General features: G+C 43.6%; 1 protein-coding gene across 2 annotated transcripts; it reads left to right on the top strand.

Annotated features, from left to right (window-relative positions):
- Window positions 1–3,661: 3,661 nt before the first annotated feature.
- On the top strand, window positions 3,662–23,995 carry LOC129338540 (deleted in malignant brain tumors 1 protein-like). 2 transcript variants are annotated; one of them, XM_054992849.1, is made up of 10 exons: window positions 3,662–3,833; window positions 6,557–6,904; window positions 8,283–8,588; window positions 11,614–11,928; window positions 14,607–14,912; window positions 15,817–16,131; window positions 17,938–18,243; window positions 18,585–18,899; window positions 19,745–20,050; window positions 23,053–23,995. In XM_054992849.1, exons 1-10 carry the CDS (start codon window positions 3,797–3,799, stop codon window positions 23,739–23,741), a joined length of 3,243 nt encoding a protein of 1,080 aa, XP_054848824.1. In that variant the 5' UTR covers window positions 3,662–3,796; the 3' UTR covers window positions 23,742–23,995. The 2 variants fall into 2 exon arrangements, with proteins under 2 accessions (XP_054848824.1, XP_054848825.1); XM_054992850.1 differs by lacking the exon at window positions 8,283–8,588.
- The last annotated feature ends 602 nt before the right edge of the window (window positions 23,996–24,597 follow it).

The raw sequence follows: 24,597 nt of genomic DNA, 5'->3' as shown, positions 1-24,597 counted from the left end.
ACAAGCCACGGGACCAGGAAAAATTTACTGGCTCAGAAGGTGCTCTCAAGCTCTCTAAGCCCAAGAACCAAAACGCTCAGTGCTCCCAAGCCTCTGCTCAGAAGCCAAAGCTCAGGGGTCTCCCAAGCCTATTGCTCAGAAAACCAGAAAGTGTTCCCAAGCCTCTGCTCGGAAACTGCAACTAAGGGGTCTCCTAAGCCTCTGCTCAGGCAACCAGAAATGCTCCCAAGCCTCTGCTCAGAAGCGAAAATGCTCTCAAGCTCTCTGCCCAAGAACTAAACTCAAAGTGTCCCCAGGCCTCGTGCTCAGAGACAAACGGTTAAACTGTCTCCAAGCCTCGAGCAAAAGACCAAAAGCGCTCAAGGATTGCCTCTGCACGTCCCCAAGCAAAAGTGCCCAGGAGTAAAACTACTGTACTCCCAAGCGGAAAAAGCGCTCAAGAGTTCTATTAACTCCCAAGCGAGGTGCGCCCAAGAGTCCTACTAACTCTCAAGCGAGGTGCGCCCAAGAGTCTTCCTTAAAACTCTCAGGCGAAAAGCGCTCAAGAGTCTATCTTAAAACTCTCAAGCACGGTGCGGCTGGCTGCCGCGGGGCTTCAGGAACCTGGCTTCAGATTCCCAAAGCTAACTAAATGAATGGACTATCGATCCCTTCACGTTTCCTCCGGAGCGGGGATTGAAGCCTAAGTGCTGGCAGGAACGGGGTTTGGACGGACTTAGGAGAGACGGGGGAGGGCAGAAGAAAGTTTTATATGTGCTGCTTCAGGATATGTATATATATAGAGCCTACTTCTGGGATCCCACCCACATAGACGCGTTTAGGCGGCCCGGAAGGTGGCCAGGAACTTCACCAGTTCAGAGGTCCTCACCCACAGTACACCGGTTATAACGGCTGGAGGGCCTCGCGGTGCACCACAAAAGGCAAGTAGTCCAAAGCTGGCTGAAGGAGGAAATGGGGAAAAGCCAACCCACAAGATAGAAATGCTCACTAGAGCCACACACACTCACACTTTTAATTCCCTGAGCTAAATTGCGCTCTTTACACTGAGGTCTGGAAAATTTTCCTCTAAGTCAGTTTGCTGAAGACACGCGTGTTGACTCACGTGTATTCACACGAACTGGGTTATGCCCGCATTCTCCACCAGTAAACTGTTACCAGAACTGCTTTTTATTATAAGGGGGAAATTAGCTTAGCAGTCTGTAACTTAAAATAAGCGCGGATCTTAACCTATGTCTACGGAGGTCCCAATCCCAGACACTCTAGTGAATAAGAGGCAGACTACAAAATAGGTTCCAAACACGTGTATTGTCTAACAATGTGGCGTAAGCCTGAACTTGCACAAGCATACAAGAAACACACAAGATCTAGGAAATACAGAGTATGAAATACAGAGACGTTCGCATTAGCTGGTTCCCAACGATGATAGGGGGAATACTCACTTATCCTGAAGCGAAGCAGAGACACAACAGCAGGGGAGGTGGCCCAATGCCAGCACTGGGACCACAGACGGACAGCGAGGGGTTCTGGATAGGATGGCACGCGCACCATGCGGTCTGAGAGGCCGGCTTAAATACCCCAAAACGTACCCTGGGGCTGGTGCTGTACTTGGTGGTTCTCACAGATTAAACAAAGGGTCTAATGGGTCACTGAATGGCTTGGATGGGCCACTTTGGTAATCAGATTGTGATAAGTGACACCTCAGGAAGAGGGGACAAAAGAGGGAGGGGGAAATCCAAGTGGGCTGAAAGGATGTTCCAGCGGACAGGGCTTGTCCTGATGTCATCAGCTCTGGAATGCGGAGGTTTCTTTGAGATGCATTCTCTAAGTGCTTGGGATGGTCGGCACTTAGTTCTTCTCCGGGGCGGCTCCTAAGATATGCAGAGCGGGGCGAGGGGCTCTCGCTGCGGACGTGGTGTGCCTGCTTCGCCGAAATGGCTTCTCAAAGCAGTCTTTTCCTCTGGGTCTTCTGGCTGTCTGAGAACATGGATGCCGGCTGGGCATAGCTGGGGCTGGTTTGCAGGCTGCCCGGTAGCGAGGGCAAGATTGGGGACCGGCCCGCGGGAGGCTCCAGGCAGGAACTGACCAGGGAGCGCCTAGCCAGGCTCGCTGGAGGTTTCCCTGGCAGGCGCCCGGCTGCTAGCAGTGGCTTGGGCCCATATGAGGCAGGCTTCCATGGAGGCAGGTGGAACAGCACTTAAAACACAGTCCAAAGCAGGGAACAGGCACGGTCCGTGGCAGATGGCAATGCAGGCACGGGGCATACTTGTAACACAGTCCAAACGCACACTGGGAAGTCCAGATACAGGTCAGGGCAGGGCTGCCCAGAAAGAGAGTCCTTTGTGCAGTTATCCAAACATGGAGTCAGTAAACTACACAGTCTATTGCAGCAGCAGGGTAATTGACACGCAGGCAGGAAACTGACACGTGTATTAACACACACACACGTGCAAGGCAGTCTTTGGTGTAGCAGTAAAACAGCAACGCAGGAAACTTTAACACAGTTCATGGCAGGCCTTAAAGCAGGGGAGGGGGCCTACTTGGCAACAGTTGGGCCATAGAATTTTTGGCTTCTCAGTAAACCCTCATCACCTGTGTTTTACACATATTGGCCAGAATACAGTCAGAGTGGTTTCTGTGCAACTTCAATTATTTTCTGTGCTTCTAGTAGATTTTATAATCAAATATGCTATCTTTGAAGCTATTTTATTTTTTTCCTGGAGCATCTTCATGATTTAACTGCCATCAAATGGAACCAAAGCAGTCGTGTAAAGCCATAAGAGTGCTGTCATCTCTTTGATTTGACCCACACACGTTTCTCCCCTTGAAGTGTTTTGAAGTGATAGAATTGATACGGCCAGGGTTCTGCTGGGTACTCTGGCACTATCAATTTGAACAAAAACGGAAAGATACATGAAGGTTCACGATTTCTTAAAAGCCACATGTGGTGGAGAGCGCCATCAAATCATAGCTGAATTTACAGTAACCCCTGGTGGAGTTTCCAGGGAAGAGACTAACAGAGATAGTTTCACATTGCTTGCCTCTGCAACCCTGGCCATCGCTGCAGGTCTCCTATCCAATTACTAACCAATGTCAACCCTGCTTAGCTTCCAAGATCTGATGAGATCAGGCTTGCCTGGGCTATCCAGGTCTGGGCAAAAGCCACATACTTTGTTCTGAAAGATCTACTACCCCCGTCTCAAAAGCCTGTGCAATCAGTGGGCCATCAAGTCATCCTTTATATACTCAGAGGCTTGTGTTTTCCTCCTTCATATATTCCACAGCAGATCCCTGGCGTCATTTAAAGTTCCTGGAGCAGAGCTCTGACTTTGATTAAGCATGACTATGATTACAGGATTCCTTCTGTAATGAACCTGAGATCACTTGATATCATGTATCTCCCAACTCAAATCCCAATCATACAAACTTTATTTTTAATTCTCTTGCTTGTGCTGTAAAGTCCCAATAATTTTAAAACTAAAATAAATTTTAGAAACTCACAGTCAAGAAGATAAGCATTGGAGAGAACTAAAAATTGTTCCATAATGTCACAAACACAGAAGACAACAGAGCCAGGCAAGTGGCCAAGTTAACCCTGATGAGGCTCCTCCCTCCCAGTTTTCACCAGTCCCTTCCCAACCAGTTCCAACCTTTGCCCATGGCGTTGACCTAAGCAGATGTTCCATCAGGACAAACTGCAGGCAAAACACCCTGGCCTTGAGCAGTTTGTGTATGTGAGAAGTCTGCTGCCTTTGCTTTCCCTTCTTTCATAGGACATCTGGAAAAAAGGCTATGAGAAATGGCAGTGACCCTTCTTCTCCTAGCCTGTCTTTGGGGTAAGTAAACTGACCCTTCTCTTGTGACTTGAAATTAGAAAATGTGTACTTTCTTCCTCCTGCCTTCACCTCAACATGCTGTTTTGTTGTGGTGTTTCTTTTTAAAAATCAGATTAGAGCAGCGGTGGGTAAAAATATGGATCATAGTCCTCTAGGCAGTTTTTGATGGATGACCCGGTACATGCTGATTGTTTTTTCCCCCAAAGGATGAGCTGAATCTTCATCTGATCCTATCCTCCTTTTATTCTTAAGTAACAGTACATTGAGTAGCACAATATAAACTATTTATGCCTTCCAAAGATCCTGAATATGCACTCTTGTTTTATAAAACACAATAATAGACTATAAGGATTCAAGTAAAAATAGAAGAATAAAGGCAGCCTGTCCTTGGATTAGGATGTCTTTGAGCATGTGCAAAATACCCCTCACTACTAAGAAATAACAAATGATCTGGGATTCCATGAAGGGACCTCAATAATGCTTGGGCCACTGGTTTTCTCATTTTAGAAATCATTGCAGGCCACACTAATAGTCCTTGCAACATGAACAACCACAAGAGAATGAGGATTTAATGAGAGCAATAGCACTTTGGAAGAAAGCGTTGAATCTCTTCCTTCTTAAAAACCATGCACAATAGCAGTAACTGCAACTGCTGGTGATAATGCTCTCTCTCTAGATCTGCTAATTTGGTTAATCTGATTATCTGGTGAGGAATTCCAGGTTTTAAAAACAAAAATCATCAACTTTCTTTATGTAGCCTTCCTTTGAAGGTCTTTTGCTGGTGAGTGGTGATTCCTAGATGAGTGGTAGACTGCACTGGGAGACTGAAGTGTTTGTCATTGATTTTAATGTTTGAATGACTAAGATTAAAAAGCAAATTCTTGGGGCTATCCTGAAAAGCACCTCCTGAAGAAGACTCCTATCCCATGACTGCTGGAAGGCTGAGTTCAAACCAGCCTCCTCAGGTAAGCTTACTATTTTCCTGCTTATAGCAGGCAAACTTCTGGCAGTTTTTGTCTTTGCCCAATGCCACTTTGGGCAGCAGTTGTCTGCACATCACTTCCAGGTAAAAAACACAGCACTCAAAAACCAGTGGGAGAACATTTTAAACTTCCAGCACATTCTATTGCTGACCTAAAAGTGGCTGTCCTCAAACAAAGACGCTTCAAGGGCAGGTTACAGTGTGAGATTGCTGAATTTGAGTTCATTCACAAGGTCAGAACAATGGAAGCCCTGGGGCTGAAGAGAGACATAGGATTCTTATCTCACTACAAATGCAAATTTCTGCTTAAATCAAGATGCAGTGCAAAGTTGTATATTTACATACTAACTCCTTTCTTTGCTTTGCCCCTCCCACTTCCTGACTGGCATATAAAGGCTCAGGGATTTCCATTCCTATGTGCAGTTGAAGAAGAGAACTTTAACTCTCAAAAGTTTACACCCTGGAAATCTTGTTGGTCTCTTAAGGTATCAGTGGCCTCAGAGCCTTCTGTTTTATTCTATTGCTGACCAATACAGCTACCTACATGAAATAGATTACTAGGGATGGCTATTAGTTATAATTAGGGGTGTGTACTGAGGACATTTCCGTTTCAGCTTCAGTTCCCAAGGTTCCAAAGAATCCTGTTCCATTTCTAGTTTGATCTGGGTCAGCTGGTGCTGGGTCATTTCTGATCTGTTCCCCCCCTCCCCCGTTTGCATGAGTTTTGATCTCTTGTGAGGGTGAGAGGCAGGAGGTGGCTGCACATGCACACACGCATGCTGTTCTTTTCAAGGGTGGGCAGGGAAATGAGGTGCTGGGGCAGATGTTTTTACATGCAACAGTACCAAAATCACACAGAACACAGTCCTCCCGCTAAACCATCGACCTGCCGAGTTTTCCCTCAGTTACACACACACACACACCACAGAACCTGAAGAAAATGAATATTGTGAGAAGCTGACTGACTAAGGGAAAGCAGGGAGGTGGTAGCATTACAATCCTTTCTGTTTCCTTCCCCCCCCTACACTGGCCATAAATTATTACCTTTGGTGCCATTTTTCCTTGTGCTTACTCCCAGGGGAATGTCTTTTGAATTGAAGCATATGATTGATTTTTTCCTTCCAAACATTTCCAAAGTTTATAGTCGGGGGGGGGGGGTCTCCCCTTGTACAGACCTGATTGGCAGAGGTGGGGGGTCAGATGCACTTGCTCATTTCCCTTTCCCATAAGGTCTCTCTTCCCTTGGGATCTGATTGATGAAATACGGTTAAGGGAAACAAGAATGCTGCTCAGCTAGGTGAGCCCAGCACTAGTGGGTGCTGCAAGTATGAACTGAAATGAAACAATCTTTTTAGTGGGCGGGACTAATTCAGTTTCCTGGTTTTGGTTCAGTATTCTGGAAGCTGTTTTAATGAGCCAAACCAGAAAATCCTGTGTGTAATTTTGGCTCATTTTTTTCTATTATGCATACCCCTAGCCATAATAGCTAAATGGGACCTCCAGGCACAGACAGTGTCCCCTTAAATTTCCTATGATGAGAAAGAATAGGGAATGACAATTGCCTTCTTTTGGGTACCTGAGTCATTTGGCTGATTCTTATTGAAAGAAGAAAGCTGGACCAAATGGATCTTGGACTCATCCTGGAAGACAATTTCTCCTCCCCATTTATTTTATTAATTTCCTTCTGTCCTCATGCTACTTTCAAATGATAATCTCACCCTCTGAAAACTGATCTTCCTAGGTATGGTTTGGAGCTCAGATCCTGCAACTTCAGACACAGCTGAAATCAGGCTAGTTAATGGTTCAAGTCGCTGCAGTGGGAGAGTGGAAGTGCTCCATAATGGAGAGTGGGGCACTGTTTGTGATGATGGATGGGACATAGACGATGCCAAAGTTGTGTGCCGGCAGCTGGGCTGTGCAACTGCCCTATTAGCCACACATGAAGCACAATTTGGAAGTGGAAGTGGCCACATCTGGCTACAAGATGTTGGATGTGAAGGCACAGAATCAGCTCTCAGTAGGTGCAAAATAAGATCTTGGGGAGGAAATGCATGCCATCATGGAGAAGATGCTGGTGTCATATGCTTGGGTAAGTTTAAGAACCTATGGGCTGATTCAGAGTCTACTTTTGACATGATTAAGGTTGCCAGACAGTAAAACAGGCCTGGATCACTCCTGAGCTTGCTAGTTTGAGTCAGCATATCAATCTTTTCATGGCATGGGAACATCTCTGCCTTAAGCAACTGTTAAGGGCACTGGCTGAAGCCAGTATGGATAACTGGCATCACGAAATTGATCAATCCAGTAATGTCCATTTGAGAATATTTCTGATTAAAGTTCTCCCCAGTGTGATGACTGCTGGTACTTAGCACATAGTGGGAAGGTGCAGCGGTAAATAACAGCTTCAGAAGGAGGCTCATCTCCTCGTACCATCATTTGGAACTGAAACCACCCAACTGCTGCTACAAAAGGCATCATCAGAATTTTTATAGCTGAGCTGTTCCTGTTCCCACAACAGCATCATGAGCTAGTAACCACAATAGAGGTGCATATCATTATGAGGGATAGTGTGTGGATTTGTGAAGGCATGGAATGCATATAGCAAGGATCATGAGGGCCCAATGCTTTCTTGTGCAGTGCTCAGACAGTTAGACAGACCATTGCAGAATCAACGTCTCTTATTGTAGCAAGTTTTGTTCTTCCTTGCTGCAGCAGCCTCCTCCAGGGCAGTGCTTTAGTTTTCTATATGAAGAAAATTGGAACCATTCACTTAGGTCCCAACTAGAAATGTGTGACATGAGTCAGGTTGAGTTGATCATGTATTACCATTCAGCAAGAACATTAATGGATTCATTTCAGAATTCCCATGACTGGAAATTAATCTTCTGCTTGCTAGGCAGAATTTTGGTGACAGCTGTCATAACTGATGGCAGAAATTGTCTTGCATTCAGAATGAATATTATTTTCAGGATGTTTTGCTGGGGGCATTGGGTGAGGGTAGAGGAGACTACTAAATAAGAACAACTTACCTACTAAACTGAACAGGCCCAGGGGAATGTGACCAAACAAAAAAGTACCAGAAATATCAATCAGATGGAAAGATTTCTGAACACTCTAGAATGTCAGGTATAATCCCAATCAGATTCAGGGTATTTATCTCAGTTCCGGACAAATCTTAACTGATAAATTTACAAGTGCTGATTTAAAACTGAGACCAAAGTCTGGGCTATTTGATGATGAGGAAAAAAAACTAGTCAGAAGCCGCCCATGACCTGTCTGTGAACATGAATAGAAAATTCTGGCTAGCCACTGCCAAGAATATAATCTTGAGTCCATTGATCACACATGGAAGTGAATGTTTAGCTTTGTATGTTTTCATTTCTTTTGAAGTCTAGAAACCTTGTGATGAAAGCCTGCTGCTCCATTGCTAACTGGTGGAGATTTTTATGGTATCCCTTTCTAAACAGAGGTGAGGTTGGCTGATGGTTCAGATCCTTGCACTGGCCGGGTTGAGGTGTTCTATAACCAACAATGGGGAACAGTGTGTGAAAATGGCTGGGACATCAATGAAGCTCATGTCGTGTGCCGGGAAGTGGGTTGCGGTGATGCTATAGCTGCAATGGGTGGAGCTAAGTTTGGACAAGGATCTGGTCCCACTTGGATGGATGGAGTCAACTGCACAGGATCCGAAGACAGTCTAAGCCAATGCCCAGCAAATCCCTTGGCAGAACACAGCTGTGACCACAGCAAAGATGCAAGTGTAGAATGTGCAGGTAATGGTCATTGAACACATAGAGCCAAATTACAAGTGACGCCTGACACTAGTTGGACACTTGTCAGCATCCCTCAAGTTTTGATGGAAAATGTAGGCAGCTTGGCGGAATGTTGGACAAGTGACAGTTGAAAAGTCCATTGGACAGCAGTCAGAGAGCCAAGCTGCAAGACCAGGATGCCTACATTTCCCATCAAAACTTGAGGGAAGCTAACAAGTGTCCAACCTGTGTCAGGCGTCAGTTGTAGCTTGGCTCATAGTCATGAAAAGGATCCACAAAATCATTTGGCACCTCTTTCAGTCCTAAGACTATCCCAAACAGCTGCTTATATAAGATCAGGACAGTAGTGTCTAATCCAGGAATAAATTGGCACGTGAATTGTAATGTATACATCCAGTATACCTGGGCTCCGCAGTTTGCAAAGTGCTTCTTCTTTCCTCTTGTGCCTAAAACTGATATTTTCAGGCAGTGAGAAGGGCAATCATACTGATCATAAAATCCAGTGTGATACGGGTGACTTGAAAGATTTCTTGATTTCATCAATTCGAGCCTGTGAGGAAATGAACTCACATACTATACTCTCTTGGGTTCCAGGAGTTCAGAGAGTTGTGCAGCCATCCCAGGTCTCCATTCAGCAGTGTGTGACCTTTCCTTTTCCCATTACTCATAGAGTTCAATTTTCTCTGAGTACTAACTGCTGCCACCAACACATCTGACAGAGTATCTCCTGCTGGAAGGATTTGTATTTCCTGCATTCTATACTGAGTTGTCATTTTAGGGCTCACCTGGTTTCCACGTCTTTCCTTTTGCTAGTACTAGCTAAGTCAGGGACAATCTAATGCACCTTCATGACATTCCCCTTTGAGGATGGTGTATTCACCAGTGCCCCCTCCCCTTTACCACATTCTGGAAAGTGTGACTAAATCAGGCATGGTATGGGTACAGAGATCAAGCTTTGATAATTCAAATTAGAAGAATGTTTAATAAACAAAAAAGCACACACATTATCTAAATAAAGCCTCAGACAAAGCAAGCTTATAAAGAAAAGGTGGGAACATGCTGCCTTCAGTTTAGGTGTTTCTTCCCACTGTCCCTTGGCACATGGTCAAGGTAGAGTCCTGATGCAAAAGTTAGCCTTTCATGTTTTGTCAACTTGAATATGCCCCTACTAAAAGGCAAAGCAATAAGGCAATGGCTTATGCAAAGCAATAAGACAATGGCTACTAAAAGGCAAGCAGAAGGGCAGAAGATGAAGGCTTCTCTGGTGTGTCCAGACAATTTATAATTTCCCTTCTTGGGAGTCTGTCCCCTCTTGGGGATTGTTTCTTTCCTGCTGACTCAAGGGGGAAAGTAAGAGAGCGAGCAGGGGAGAGAGAGAGAGAGTCTAGGGTTTGGCTTCCCTAGATTGGAGTTGGGATAGATGACCTTGGATGTCCCTTCCAACACTATGATTCTATGATCCCCTAGTTTCTCTCCCTATGTGTGACATTCTAGCTAAGGTGTTAGGCAGGGGTCATTTAGTAGAAAAAGAGCTAGAGGAACTCATTAGCATAACTCATTAGCATATGCCATGCCCCTTGCCATCACCGGAAGTGTGTCATTAGTATGACTGATTTGCATATGCCACATCTCCTGACGTCACCTATCCTGGCTGTTTTGGAGCCAATCCTGGCTATTCAGGGCCAAAATTGGGCCCAAAATGGCAAAAAGGGTCTGAAAATGGCTGAAAAGGGGCCCAAAATGGTCAGGATTGGGCCACTGCTGAGCGGAAGAGTAATCCACCAACCATCAGAGGCCTGATCCGGGCCATTTTGGCCCCAATCCAGGCCGAAACAGGCCCAAAATGGCTGAGAGTCAGGTGGGCGGGGCCACCTGTCATGTGACCTCTTTGGGGAACTACCGGAACTGCGTTCCTACGTGTTCCCCCTTGAAATGAGCCCTGGTGTTAGTTGGTAAACTTTTCTTCCACTCTGGACAGGTCTATCTGCATAAATAATCACTGAAGTGCTCTGTTCTTCAAAGAGACATGACTAATCTACTGTAGTCTTTATTTTTATTTAAAACATTTCTAAGCTATCTTTCCACTCAAATAGAGCCCAAGAGACAGTGAACCTCAAAATATTAAAACATTTAAAATATCAAAACAGCATTTAAAATATTTAAACAATTCAATAAAAGCATATAAACATACAAATGCAACATAATGAGGGAGGAGAGCCAATAGGGACATACAATAGGGACATACTTGGGGGGGCAAACAAAAATCTTCACCCACTGATGGAAGACAATAATAAAGGAAGACTAACCATTCTACCAGGAAGAGAATTCCAAAGTTTCATCACTACAAACAAGAAGACCTTTTCTCAGATTGCCACCTGTCTAGACTTAGTTGGGGAGGGGATCCATAGCAAATCTTCTGAAGTGGATTGGAGGGGATAGGTAGGTTCATATGGGAGCAGGCGGGACTTAAGGCATGTTGGCCCCAAGCTGTATAGAGTTTTAAAGGCACTATCAGCACTTTGACATGGGCTCCAAAGCAAACTGGAAGTCAATGTAGATGGAACAAGTCTGGAATGCTGTGGTCCTTAGGCAATGTTCTGACCACAGCATCCTGTACCTAGTGTAGCTTCTGGACAATCTTCAAGGGCAGCCTCACATAGAGCCAGTCTTTTCTCAGCAGCGTTAAAGCTTCTAAAACCGGTGTACAGTGCAGCCCCAAATACTGAAAGAGTGAGGGGAATTCTAAGAGTGAGTACATTTCTCCACAGAGCCAGTCAAAGATTTGACTGCAAACTTAAACACATTTTTCCCACTGGGAGCTTGACCCTAGGAATAAGACTTGCATGTATGAAAAGATGCTGAATGCACTTTCCAAAGCTGATCCATCACTCCAATTACATATGCATTCACCGACACACAATCAGGAACATATATGCTAGCAGGAGTAGTGAAGCAAAATAATTTATCCTGTAAAAATAGCTCCAAAAATATTCATACTTTGTTGGTTTTATTTTTTTTCCCTCAGAGCCACCTGAGATCAGGTTAGTGAATGGTCCCAGTCAGTGCTCTGGGAGAGTTGAGATACTCCATGACAGACTTTGGGGGACTATATGTGATGACGACTGGGACCTTGAAGATGCTGAGGTTGTGTGTCGTTACCTGGGGTGTGGAACTGCTTTATCCGCTTTGCAAGGTGCTCATTTTGGATCAGGACCTGGTCCTATCTGGCTGGATGGTATTAATTGCACAGGGACAGAGAATGCTATTAGCAAATGCCATGCAAAAGAGTGGGGAGAAAATAGCTGTTTCCACAATGAAGATGCTGGTGTTGTATGTAGAGGTAAGTGGCAGTTGTACAAATTTAAAACTGGAACTAGGTCATTTTTACTAAATTAATTTGAATTAGTGATTTACGCCAAACAATCAAACTCTATTAAGGGATCCTAAAAGGATATCTACTTCAATCTGTTTCTAAGTGGATATATCACTTCCAAACAAACCTGGTCAGAAATCCAAGATACATTGATATAATCCCCATTATGGTGCGATAAAAGCAGAGAGAAAAGCCATGAGGAAAAAAAATCCTTTAACTGTCACAATGCCAACAAACTAGAATGAAAACTTCTCCAGTAGAAGTTAGCACTGGTAGTTTTCTGAAGGTGGTCAGAGTTCGCTACAAAGCTGTTCCTTCTCTCTGCTAGCACAGTGTGAACTCAGTCAATCCAGAGAGAGTGTTATCTGCTTTGCTGACATATTACAACAGTGCCTTCCCAGCAGCGTATGAACAAAGGCTACTGTAACACACTTGTTAAGGAATAAACTTTAATAACCAGTTTACTAGTGTTTTCAAGCACAGCCTCTAGCATGGATCTTGAAAACACTTAGGCCGTTTCCACATGTCCTAAAAATAGCACCCCACTCACTGTACGCTGACGGCTTTTCCACACGATTTCTTTTTTTTTTTATAATTTTTTTTATTTTCATAACTACAAGACACTACACCAGACTATCACAAGGAAAGGGGAAAGGGAAGGGACAAAGGGGGGTGGAAAAAGAAAAGGGGGGGGGAATGAACTACAAACACTAAACACTACACTTCAATGTTTCCCTTCATACTGTCATAATACAAAAATAGCTCCATAGAGTAATGATGGAGTGGTTAATCATACAGAGAATAAACATTTCAAATTCTGATTAAACTTTCCTCCCCCTTCTAGGTCCCGGACGCAATTCTCTCTGTGCAACTGCTGTTGCGATGCTCTCCTCCTCCTCCCCCCCCCTCCGGCTCCTCCTTTTCTTCGTTCTTGGTGCAGCAGAGTTCTGGGTTTTTATTCTCAAAATCCTTTAGTTGATCTTCTGATAATATCTTATAGGCCTGATCTTTATATCTGAACCATATTCCTTCCGGGAATAACCATTTGTACTTTATTCCATGGTCCCTCAGAAGAGCTGCAAACTTTTTATATTTAAAACGCCGTTTCCGGACTAGAAATGGAACGTCCTTCAAAATCTTGACTTTCAAACCCATAAAGTCCAAATCCGCATTGTATGAGTTATATAGGATGGTGTCCCGAATCTTTTTAGATGAAAAGTCAATAATGATCTCACGAGGCAACTGTCGCTTTGTTGCATATTTTGAAGAAGCCCGACGGACCTCCAAAATGGCGCTTTTAACCTCTTCTTTAGTCGTCCTCGCGGGTGTCGCCAGTAGTTCCGAGACCAAATCCCACAGATCCTCATTTTCCTCCTCCTTCACGTTTTGGAGACGCAAAATTGTCTGCGTTCGTTCCACCTGTAGCCCGATCAGCTGGTTCTCCACCAACTTCAGCTCCTTTTTTGTAGCCTTCACAAGTGACGCACTTTCCAGAGCAGACTTTTCTGCCCCCCCCCCCGCTGCTGCCTTAATGGTTTTCACCTCGCTTTCAATTAAGCCCACCCTTTGATCAGTTTCGTTCAGCTTGTCAACAAAGGGTTTTATGGCTTCCACCACCGCCCTGCGCACCAACTCTTCGAGCGACTCCCCCTTCAAAGTAGCCGAGATTGACTTACCGAGAGCGGGACTTTGCTTCTTTGCTGCCATTTTGGGGGGGGGGGGGCGCCAACAAAATTCTGGAACTCAACGAAGGGGAAGAGCGAGTCTTCTTCAGATCAACCTCTCCTTCACAAACGCTTGTAAAACAGAAGGGATTCGCTTGTTTACAGGCTTCCGCCTGTTTCTTTTACTTGCCGTTTCTCGTTGCCCGGCGGCACTCGAGGCGCCGCGCACATCTGCCGGCCTCCATAGGGACAAACGGGCAATTCCCCCCCCCCGCATTGATTTCGGGGAGTTCTTCCCGCCGTGTCCCGGACCCTGGCTCCCTCCCTGGGAGTCCTGGGGGCTAATCCTTGCGGATCAGCCGCCCGGTCAGGGTGCCCGGTCGTTTCCTCCCGGACCAGCCGAGAGGAGCGTCCGGCATGGCTGAGAAAATGAAACCGAATCACTCCACACGATTTCTAATGACACCATTTTCAAAATGGGTGTAGGCAGTTTTGACTCCATTTTTGTGGCACCACAAAATAAGCAATCCACTAGGTTTTAATTAGTACACTAGGTTTTAATTACACAAACTGAATGCAGATTTTATCTATTAGGAATGGAATGTACATATAGTTGTATCCATATCCCATTAACATGCACATAAACAGTAATCCATAAAGGATCAATCCCCACTTAAAAGAAAAAAGTAGCAAGTTGCACATTCAAACACAAGATTTGTAGCTAATCCTGTTCACATGTATTCTGACCTGTGGTAAAGATATAATCAAAAGTGACCCTTAGCTGTTCTTTCCCAGTTATGGTCCATGACCGTTCAAGAGTCATCTCCATATTGTTAAGTGCATTTGGAACATGTTAGTGTATCTGAACCAGGAATCTCCATCAAATTTTCAATCATCTGCTAACAATGGGATGATCAGAGAATTTCTATCAATTTTATTACAAAGGTGTGTTGCTATGTTTAACCTTTTCTGTCTCCTCAGAGGTCCGTCTAACAAATGGCTCAAAGCACTGCTCAGGGAGGGTTGAAGTGTATCACAATGAGCAGTGGGGAACTATTTGTGACAATGGCTGGGATATACATGATGCCCAAGTTGTGTGCCGAGAGCTGAATTGTGGAAATGCCATATCAGCATTAGGCAGAGCAGGCTATGGCCAAGGATCTGGTACTATCTGGCTGGACACAGTTAACTGCACAGGAAATGAAACAGCCCTCAGAGAATGCCCCAAAAGTCCCTGGGGAGAGCACAGCTGTGACCACAGAAAGGATGTGAGTGTGGAGTGCTCAGGTAATTTTGTACAACAATAAAAAGCCTAAAAATGCAGCTCTTTTTACATCTTCAAAGCACTTTGAATATATGATCGCAGTAATTCTTATATCAACACTTGAAGACTTTAAGTAAGTGACTTACTTAAATCATGCTTGTATTGGTTTATTTAGAAATAGTAGCTTACTTAAACCTTCCTTGTATTGGACAGTGATTTATAGAAAGGTAACCATTCTCCCCACACCCTAGGATTTTCAAGCAATGAATGCATGACTCTTGTTTGAGAAAAGTCCAGATTCATTCAAACTTTCTGCAGTGCTTTCACAAAGGCCAGCTACTGATCTGAGTGTCCTCAACTGAATGGATCCCATTCCTTCCTGAGAATAATTACAAAACAGGATGAGGATTATATTGTTTGTTTGTTTATTTGAATTATATACTGCCTCTCTACCATAAGAGCAACAAGACCCTAATCTGAAGAACTGGGTTTGATTCCCTACTCCTCCTCTTGAAGCCAGCTGGGTGGCCTTGGGTCAGTCACAGCTCTTTCTCTCTCAGCCTCACTCACCTCACAGGGTGATTGTCATGAGGATAATAACACACTTTGTAAAATGCTCTGAGTGGGCGTTAAATTGTCCTGGAGGGCGGCATATAATCGAATGTTGTTGTTGCTATATTTGATGCTTGAGGTGGTTTACATTATACATATGAAATATACTATTAAAATAGTATAAACATTAAAATTGATTATACAATATTAAAATAGAAATTAAAAACATTAAAAACTAACAACAGTAAAATACAAACATTAAAACCCATACGTCTAAAAGAATAGTGCATCACTAAATCCTGCTCATGTCCATTATCTATAATAATGTAGTGGGGAAAACAGAGAGAGAAATAACAATTCTTATCCCTATTCCAGGTCTAAATGAGGTCAGATTGGTGAACGGCTCAAATCGTTGTTCTGGAAGAGTTGAGGTGTTCCACAATGGGCAGTGGGGGACCGTATGTGATGATGACTGGGATTTGAAAAGTGCCCAAGTCGTGTGTGGGGAACTTGATTGTGGGGTAGCCTTGGCAGCCCCAGAAAGAGCTCACTTTGGAAAAGGAAGTGATCCCATCTGGCTGGATGATGTCAAATGTAAAGGGACAGAAGCAGCCCTCAGGGACTGCCGGCTAAAAGCTTGGGGAAACAATAATTGCAACCATGAAGAAGATGCTGGTGTGGTGTGTTCAGGTAATGAGAGGGAAGCACTTATATTGTGATCCTGTGAACTGACTAAAATGTGATGGAGAAAGGAAGCATAGTCTTTGATACTTACTTTCTTCCTTCTTTTTTGTACTTTTCACACTTGTTTCTTAAGATTATGCACTTCATATTGTTTCAAGCATTTCTTTGATTTGTGTGGCCAGAAAAAAATCACTGGCTTTCTTCCAGGCCATTTCCTACTAGAGATGGGCATGAAACAGGAAAAAACTGAAATGAGAGTTTCACATTTCATCGCATTCCATGAATCATGAAACATGAACTTCCATGAAATTGTCCCATTTCATGATATGATTCGTTAGTTTCATGATTTGTCAGAACCCAGGGCATTTCAATGGCCCCCTTCATACCCAGCCTCACAGGGAGACTTCAGCAGGCTCTCTTCCACCCACCCTCCCAAGTTTGGCCAAGATTGCAAAATGTTGACCTGAACCCACAACGCTGGGACCCAGTCTCAGGGCCAAGCTACAAGTGATGAATGACACTTGAACGGCAAGTGGATTGAGTGGAGGGCAAGTGAACAGGGAGAAATACTATCAAAAGCATTAAAAATGGCTATTTCAGCTTACTGGAATCCTGGTTACCACATCAAAGCATACCAGTAACCGGCTAGTTTTGTGGTCATCTGGACATAGATCTCCATTTTATGTTCAGCACACTGCATTAATGTTATTGAAAGGTCATGGACAAAGTGGCAAAAAATCAGCACATGAAGAATCCCAGTCCTGCATTTTCAGCAGGCAAGAGACGAGAACTGTTTCAGGCAAAAAATGGACTAAAATGCTCAAGGTGATAAGAGCCTTGTGAGCGCACAGGTGATGTTTTGCTCAAGTGTTCCCGAAACCCCAATCTAAAGAGTTACAGTCCTAGTTGGCAGCTGCTGTGAGGAAGGGATAGAATCATTAGAACACATTATATTTGATTGCAAGGTGTACAGTAATCTTCGCAAATCTCTTCCTCTCTCTTCAACTTTGCCCCTTACCTGTAGCCAAAGGACATGCATTCTGAGGGGTTTCTTTTCAGATAGACACCCTATGATCACGTGTCAGGGAGCCAGATTTGGTTGGATTGCTTCAAGATTAGGAAATCCTTAGTGGCTAAGTGAATGGTTTTATTGTGCCACCAAGAATTTTAAATCTTATGTTATTGTATTATGAATGATTTTACCCATGTATTGTGAATGATTTTATTGATGTTTTATTCTCTTCTGTGGTACCTTCTGTTGGTGTTTTTGTTAATTGCTGGTCGCTGACCGTGAAAAATAAACTACTACTACTAGTAGTTGGCAACTATTTTTTAAATGGGGGGGGGCATGGTTTGAGTTTAGCAAGGATGACAAGGCCGATGTATTGTCGAAGGCTTTCACGGCCGGAGAACGAAGGTTGTTGTGGGTTTTCCGGGCTGTATTGCCGTGGTCTTGGCTGTACAAGACCACGGCAATACAGCCCGGAAAACCCACAACAACCTTCGATGACAAGGCCATCCACATTAGCTCTACTCACTGCCTCTTTTCCATGACCTCTTCCATTTCATGCAAAAAGCAACACAAGCTTTAGAAAAGTTCAGTCTTGAAGCTCATCAACTGCTCTCTCTCATCCAAATATGTTTTGATTCATACATGAGAAAGAGAAATTGAGATGAGGAAGAGAAAGATCTGCCAAACTCTGCATTACTCTTCACTTTTTTTTCAAGATAAGAGTCTTAAAATGCCATTTATCTTGCCAAAAATTTCTTTCCTTCCTCTGTTGCATTCTTTAATTCACTGCTTTCCTTTAGCACTCAGACTGGTGAATGGCTCAAGTGACTGCTCTGGGAGAGTGGAGATATTACACAGCCATCAATGGGGGACCATATGTGATGACCACTGGGGCATGAAAGAAGCTGAAGTTGTCTGCAGAGAAATAGGCTGTGGTGCTGCTTTAAAAGCCCATACCAAAGCCTGGTTCGGACATGGATCAGGGCCTATCTGGGCAGATGACATCAACTGTGTTGGAACTGAAACTTCCCTCAGTGAATGCACATTGGGCCCCCGGAGTCCCAAGCATTGTCACCATGAAGAAGATGTTGGTGTGGAGTGTACAGGTAATCCATACATTGGAATTCAGTTCCAAAAAAAAGAGGTGTGTATCCTGAAACAACAGATTTTTATTTAACAGCCTTTCCTCTAATTCCTTGTGAGTGAAGAATCTTCTTAGTCAATCTACACTTTGTTTCAGGACAATTTATCCTTCAGGACTATCTATCCTTACTTCATTTAGTCTTGCATTGCTGGAGAACAAAACTTCTGAGACCGGAACTTACTAGATCAGAGGAAGGCACTTTGTATCATAATGAAGAATGGTGGTGGCCGCATAGAAAAGCCTATATACAACAAAATGGCTTGGGAAATGTTGATAATTTGTTTGTGTGTATCTTCTTTTCAGAGCCACCTGAGATCAGGTTAGTGAACGGCCCCAATCAATGCTCTGGGAGAGTTGAGATACTCCATGACAGACTTTGGGGGACCATATGTGATGATGATTGGGATCTTGAAGATGCCGAAGTTGTATGTCGTTACCTTGGGTGTGGAGCTGCTTTATCAGCCCCACAAGATTCTCGCTTTGGATCAGGATCTGGTTTCATCTGGCTGGATGATGTTAATTGCACAGGAACAGAAAGCCGCATCAGCAAATGTCCTGCAAAACTGTGGGGGAAGCATGACTGTTTCCACAATGAAGACGCTGGAGTAGTATGCACAGGTAAGATGCACCTGCATAAATTCAAAACTGGAACAAAGTGTCTGAGTCATTCTTTTAAGAGACTGGGTTGATTGTTTACATTAGCTCGATTTTCTCCAGAAGAACTCATTCATCCATCATTAGTTTTGGCATACACCCACCCACACAACATCAGTCCAGATTCAGACTGAGTGAGACACAAACAGATAACATATGTACAGCAGTTACCTGCAGGGTGAAGAACTCATACAAGCAAGTGTACCAATCTACAAGCCAAGAAGTTCCAGTTCCTTGTATTTTACAAGAAAAGCAGCAATTCCTACACTCATGTACTATTTGTAATGTATTTAATTTACATATATTTATACCTGTTCTATAGATAACCATAATAATGAGCAACCCACAGCTGCCCCTTTGCAGTCTTGGTCAATAAGTGTCTGTAGGGTTGTCAGCCTGAACCTGGCAACTGGTGGGAGGATTGAGAATGGGCACATAGGGAGGCATAATGTTGGCAGCGTCTCTAAGTCTATTCCAAGGAAATGAAGTAGGGTTGCTCTAGGAATTTAGCTAAACCATAGAGTTTCCATTGTTTCCTAGAGCTACCCTGTGTCACTTCTGGGATTTTGCAGGAAGTGATGTAGGAATGTTACCAATGTCACTGCTTTAAGAAAAAAATTTCTTCTGCTGCAGCTAAAAGCAGCAGTGGGAAAAAAGGACTGCCAGTGGGATGTATTTCTCCATAGTTGGAGATCTGGCAGCCCAAAGTGTTTGAGTTATCTCCACATTGCATGTGGTGTCCAGAGAAAGCTTTGTAAATTTGCTTCATGCATGGTGCTGCTACATTTAATTTTTTTCTGTCTCATCAGAGATCCGTCTAATGAATGGCTCAAATAGATGCTCAGGGAGGGTCGAAGTGTATCACAATGGACAGTGGGGGACCATTTGTGATGATGGATGGGATCTACAAGATGCCAACATTGTATGCACAGAGCTGGAGTGCGGAAATGCCTTAGCAGCATTAGGAGGAGCACACTATGGCCAAGGATCGGGAACCATCTGGCTGGACAGAGTTAACTGCACAGGAAATGAAACAGCGCTCAGAGAATGCCCCAAAAGTACCTGGGAAGGTCATAACTGTGACCACACAAGGGATGCAAGCGTGGATTGCTCAGGTAATTTTGTATAAGATGAAGTATCTAGGGAACTCAGTTTGGCCTTGTCTCCAGGGTAATTGAGAATAAGTTCATATTCTAGTTTAATCTGAGATTACTAGTATTCCAAGGTAAATTTCCTGGATGAAAGGTGGATAGTATAAGCCTTCTGAACAGGGCTGGATTGACGGGGGGCAGGGGGGTAGTCTGCACCCGGTGCCGCCAAAGAGGGGGCACTGGGAGCAGCTGCCAGCCCCAGGAGTGCGTGGGTGGCAGGACAAGGGGTGCGCTTGCCATGCACCCCCTGTCCTACGGGGCAGGCGAAAGGCAGCACGGGTGGTTGGGAGGCTGCCCACGCCATTCGTGTGCCCTGCAGGACAGGGGGTGCAGAGCAAGCTGGCTGCCCCCTGTCCTGCGGGGCAGGCGAATGGCGCGAGCAGCCTCCCAGCCACTCGCACTGCCGCCGCCAGCTCTGTGGCATGCTGGGACAGCCAGCTTGCCTCAGGGCAGCGAAACAAAAAGGGGCAACCCCGCAGGAAACACACACAATACATATTCACTTTCCCAATTTATCAATTAAAGTGCAAATGCTAATTAATTTATCAGTGCATAAAATATCAACAATATAGCAATCATTTCATATCAACATTACAGAATATATTCTATGCAATAATAGCAGCAATGAAATATGAGGAGCAGATTACAATTCATATACATCCTATACATATCCAGGCATGCTGAAAAGTCCTTTCTTATCCAATTTTTGTGATCATAATTCCTTTCCGTTAAGTCGGTCTTCCTCGGTACCCTTGAAGTGTAGATGAGTCGTAGATAATTTAATTGATAAATTGGGAAAGTGAATACGTATTGTGTGTGTTTCCTGCGGGGTTGCCCCTTTTTGTTTCGCTGAGTACTTGCAGGAACAGCCATCCTTTTGCTTGGTTCAGCTTGCCTCAGGGCAGCACACGCTGCCCTGCATGATGATGTCACAGAAGTGACATCATCACGCAGTGCCGGGCGTGTGCACCACACTGCGCGCACGTGCGAGTGGCTGGTCTTCAGTTGCCCTGGGCACTGGCAACCGTAGATCCGGCCCTGCTTCTGAAGTAAGTAGTTTGTTGCTCACCAATGATGCCACAAACAGTCATCAGACATGAAGACAAACAACACTTGAACTTAAATTTAAAAATGAAATTGGACACAGATACAAGGATAGAGCTATAGTCATGCCTGGTGCAATATTAATATCAGTGCCTCTAGCTGGGGTGATTTGTTAAGAGTTGCTGACAGAAAAAAAGGCAGATACTATATTTTTGAGTTTACAGGTTAAGTGAACAATTTGTTTTGCCTCTCTCTTCCTTTCACCTGCCTCTTACACCAAGTCCAGGTTCCAGTACAGAACAGGTAGAAGGATTAGGGCTGACAACCTCCAGGTGGGGCTGGAGCTTTCCAACAATTACCACTGATTTCCAGACTATAGTTCTCTTGAGGGGGAAATGGCAACTTTGGAGAACAGATTCTTGTGGTATCATATCCTTGCTGAGATCCCTTCTCTTCCAAAACTCTCCCCAGACACTGCCCCCATTTCTCCAGGAATCCCCAAGGCAAGGAAAAGGAAGTCTAGTTTTCCAACAAATAAGATACAATCCAGTTGTTTGGTGGTCACTCCAAATTCTTTTGTAGTTCTTGTAGTCTACAAAACATGGAGTATCACCATTTCTTCCAGGCTGTATATACTACATGCAATTATAGTTAGACTATGGAAATACCTCATATGGCATTTTTCTGGAAAAATTTGTCTTCAGAATTTCAGCTTCCTTTAAAAAATCCAAGTTTCTAGCAACTGCAGGATTTACAGAAGGATAAAGTGGGGAGGGAACCAGTGAGGATGCTTAGGAGAGAACCCCCACGGCTCCCCACTGTCTCCTTATGACCCATAGAAGGTCATTTCCCAACATCAACTTAATCTTAGTTGATCAGTCGGGAAAAGTGCCTGCCTGAGAGATGATGGCAGTCAGAGTAGACATTACAGACCTAGTATGACTGCTTCATAAGTTTGTGTAATACCATTTTCAGGTACTTTAAGTAGTTCTTTTGTATTTGGGATATCCTCTTTGTGAAGTACTTCTTGTGTGAAGGGTGGACCAGAACCAAAACATTTGGCACATTTCAAATGAACCTCTGGCTTGGCTGCTACGGCATGAATAAATTTATGGCTGAGAAGGTCTCCACATGGACACTTGTAAATACTGGCTGAAGTATTTTTTTAAAAAATACTTTAAAAATACTTTATTAAAACAGAAAATAGCATTGAACTGTAGAAAGAATATCAAAAGCAGACTATATAATAGAAAGTAATATTAGGGAGTAAACATAACATCAAAACAAAATATATAACAAAGTATTAAAACTACATAATAATATAACAAAAAGTACCATTAAAGAATAAACACAATATCAAAACCAAAATGTATAGGAGGGTATTAAAACTACATAACATTTCTCCTCTCCATCCCTTCACTTATTTATGTTAAAACACATTATACTTGCCATTTTATAGTCAGCATATTAAAAAAACCCTTATCTTTCAATCTGGCTGATGTGTTTAACAGTAACAAGAAGTGGAAGAAAGTGGAAGCTTGGAACAAGAAGTATGACAAACCAAAACTGATGTCAACAATAATATTTAATACACCACCAACAAAAAAGCATTAGGTCTTCAGCAAATACACCTATTTCTGCATACGCTCATGTAAATGCATACAGAGAAAGATCATCACACATACAACAACAGTTACAGCAGGCTTTCTGTATCAAGTATAGCTGATAATATCCAGACTATGCTAAAAATATCCAGATCATGATTTAATACCCAGACAATAATTTTTTAAAAATCCTAGGGCCTCAAGTAGTTGATACTGCTCTACAAATTCATGCAAACCAATACATACAGGACTGCATAGAGGGGTCTAAAGTGCCATCCAGTGGAGGTCAAAAAGGAATTGCTTCTTTTCTTTTTGCAGCCATCCAGCAAGAGTGCAGCAATCTCCAGGTGAAGCAGAATTGGCATCAGTGGAAAGAGACCAGGAGCAAGTTGCTTCCTCCAGTGATCCCACGCGTGGAGTGTATTGTCTTCAATGAGGACTACTTGACATGCGACTGGGGCAACAGGCAGAAACCAGCAAGCAACTACTCACTCTACTATTGGTACAAAAGGCCCATGGTAGAGTGTGAACATTACATCCAAAGTGATGGTATCAACACAGGGTGCTGGTTCAACCACAGCCAGATTTTCTTGTCTCGTGCCTTCAACATTTATGTCAATACAAGCCACAATGGGAACAGCCATGTGATCCCCACCACCACCATGTACCTGGCAAATCTTGTGAAACCTGATCCACCCGTTAACCTCACCATCCAGAGAACAGGACACAACCAGGTGCTGCTGACTTGGTGCTCGACATACAGAGCACCACACTGCCTGGAGCATGTTGTTGATTATCTAAGCAACAAGGATACCAAATGGAAGAAGGTTACTACAGAAGAAATGAGGCTCATTTTACCTAGTGTGAACCCAGAGGAGATCTATACCTTCTATGTCAGCAGTAAGATAAGCAATAAATGTGGGTCATCTGATCTTTGGAGTGAGCTCTCTGGCCCTATCACTTGGGAGAAATACTCTACAAGAAAAATGCTGATTGTCCCCACATAAAAGAAGATTATAGATCTAGAAAAGGAGCATCCAGAATGGTCAACTCCATTACATATCTGATACCAGCACCCAGCTCCACCTCTAATTTTTTTTATTGTAACCTCCTGATTGAGCTTTCAATATTTTAAAATTGTTTAAAATTGCTTTTTCAAAAAAAAAAGTTGTGAGCCACTTTCATGGGTTCTTATGTATCCAAAAGGCATTATACAAATCTGCAAACTAAAGAAAATAAATAAAAACAGCTGATACATACATGGATTAATGTACAACTATTTGGCTTTTGAAAGTTCATATGAAAAAGCAATACAGTATTTGTGTTGCAAAATGGAAAAAAATGTCCATTTTACAAAAAATACTGTAATGGAGGAGGAGGAGGAAGAAGAAGAAGAAGAATGTGCAATAGAGTTAACTGACTCACGGTGACCCCATCTGCATGGCATTCCAGGAAAGAGAGGAGCAGAAGTGATTTGCCATTGCCTTTCTCCATGTAGCAACCTTAATTTTCCTGGATGGTCTCCCATCCAAGTACTGATGGTGGCTGACCCTGTTTCGCTCTGAAGCTCTGAGGAACCCAGGCAACACTAGTTATGTTGGCTGCTATTCCATCTCCGAAAACCCAGTGACCTCAAAGGGCCAAACTACATATTTCAATTTCTAATGTATAGTGTCTGGGATCTCCTGGCCTGACTCCAATTCTGACAGTTTTTATTCCAGAACCCAAACCTCTGATGGGGCCTGGAGTTCTCCCCAGATTACAACTAATCTCTATATAGAGAATAGTTCACCTGGAGGAAATTGCACTTTGAGAGTGTGGTTTTTTTGGTACAGGGGTGTGTGCACAGAGAAAATTCTCATT

Source organism: Eublepharis macularius, chromosome 12 (assembly GCF_028583425.1).
Source record: "Eublepharis macularius isolate TG4126 chromosome 12, MPM_Emac_v1.0, whole genome shotgun sequence".
In the NCBI taxonomy this organism is placed as follows: Eukaryota; Metazoa; Chordata; class Lepidosauria; order Squamata; family Eublepharidae; genus Eublepharis; species Eublepharis macularius.
Note: the sequence above shows the minus strand (reverse complement) of the source record. Positions and strands in the feature narration are given on the sequence as shown.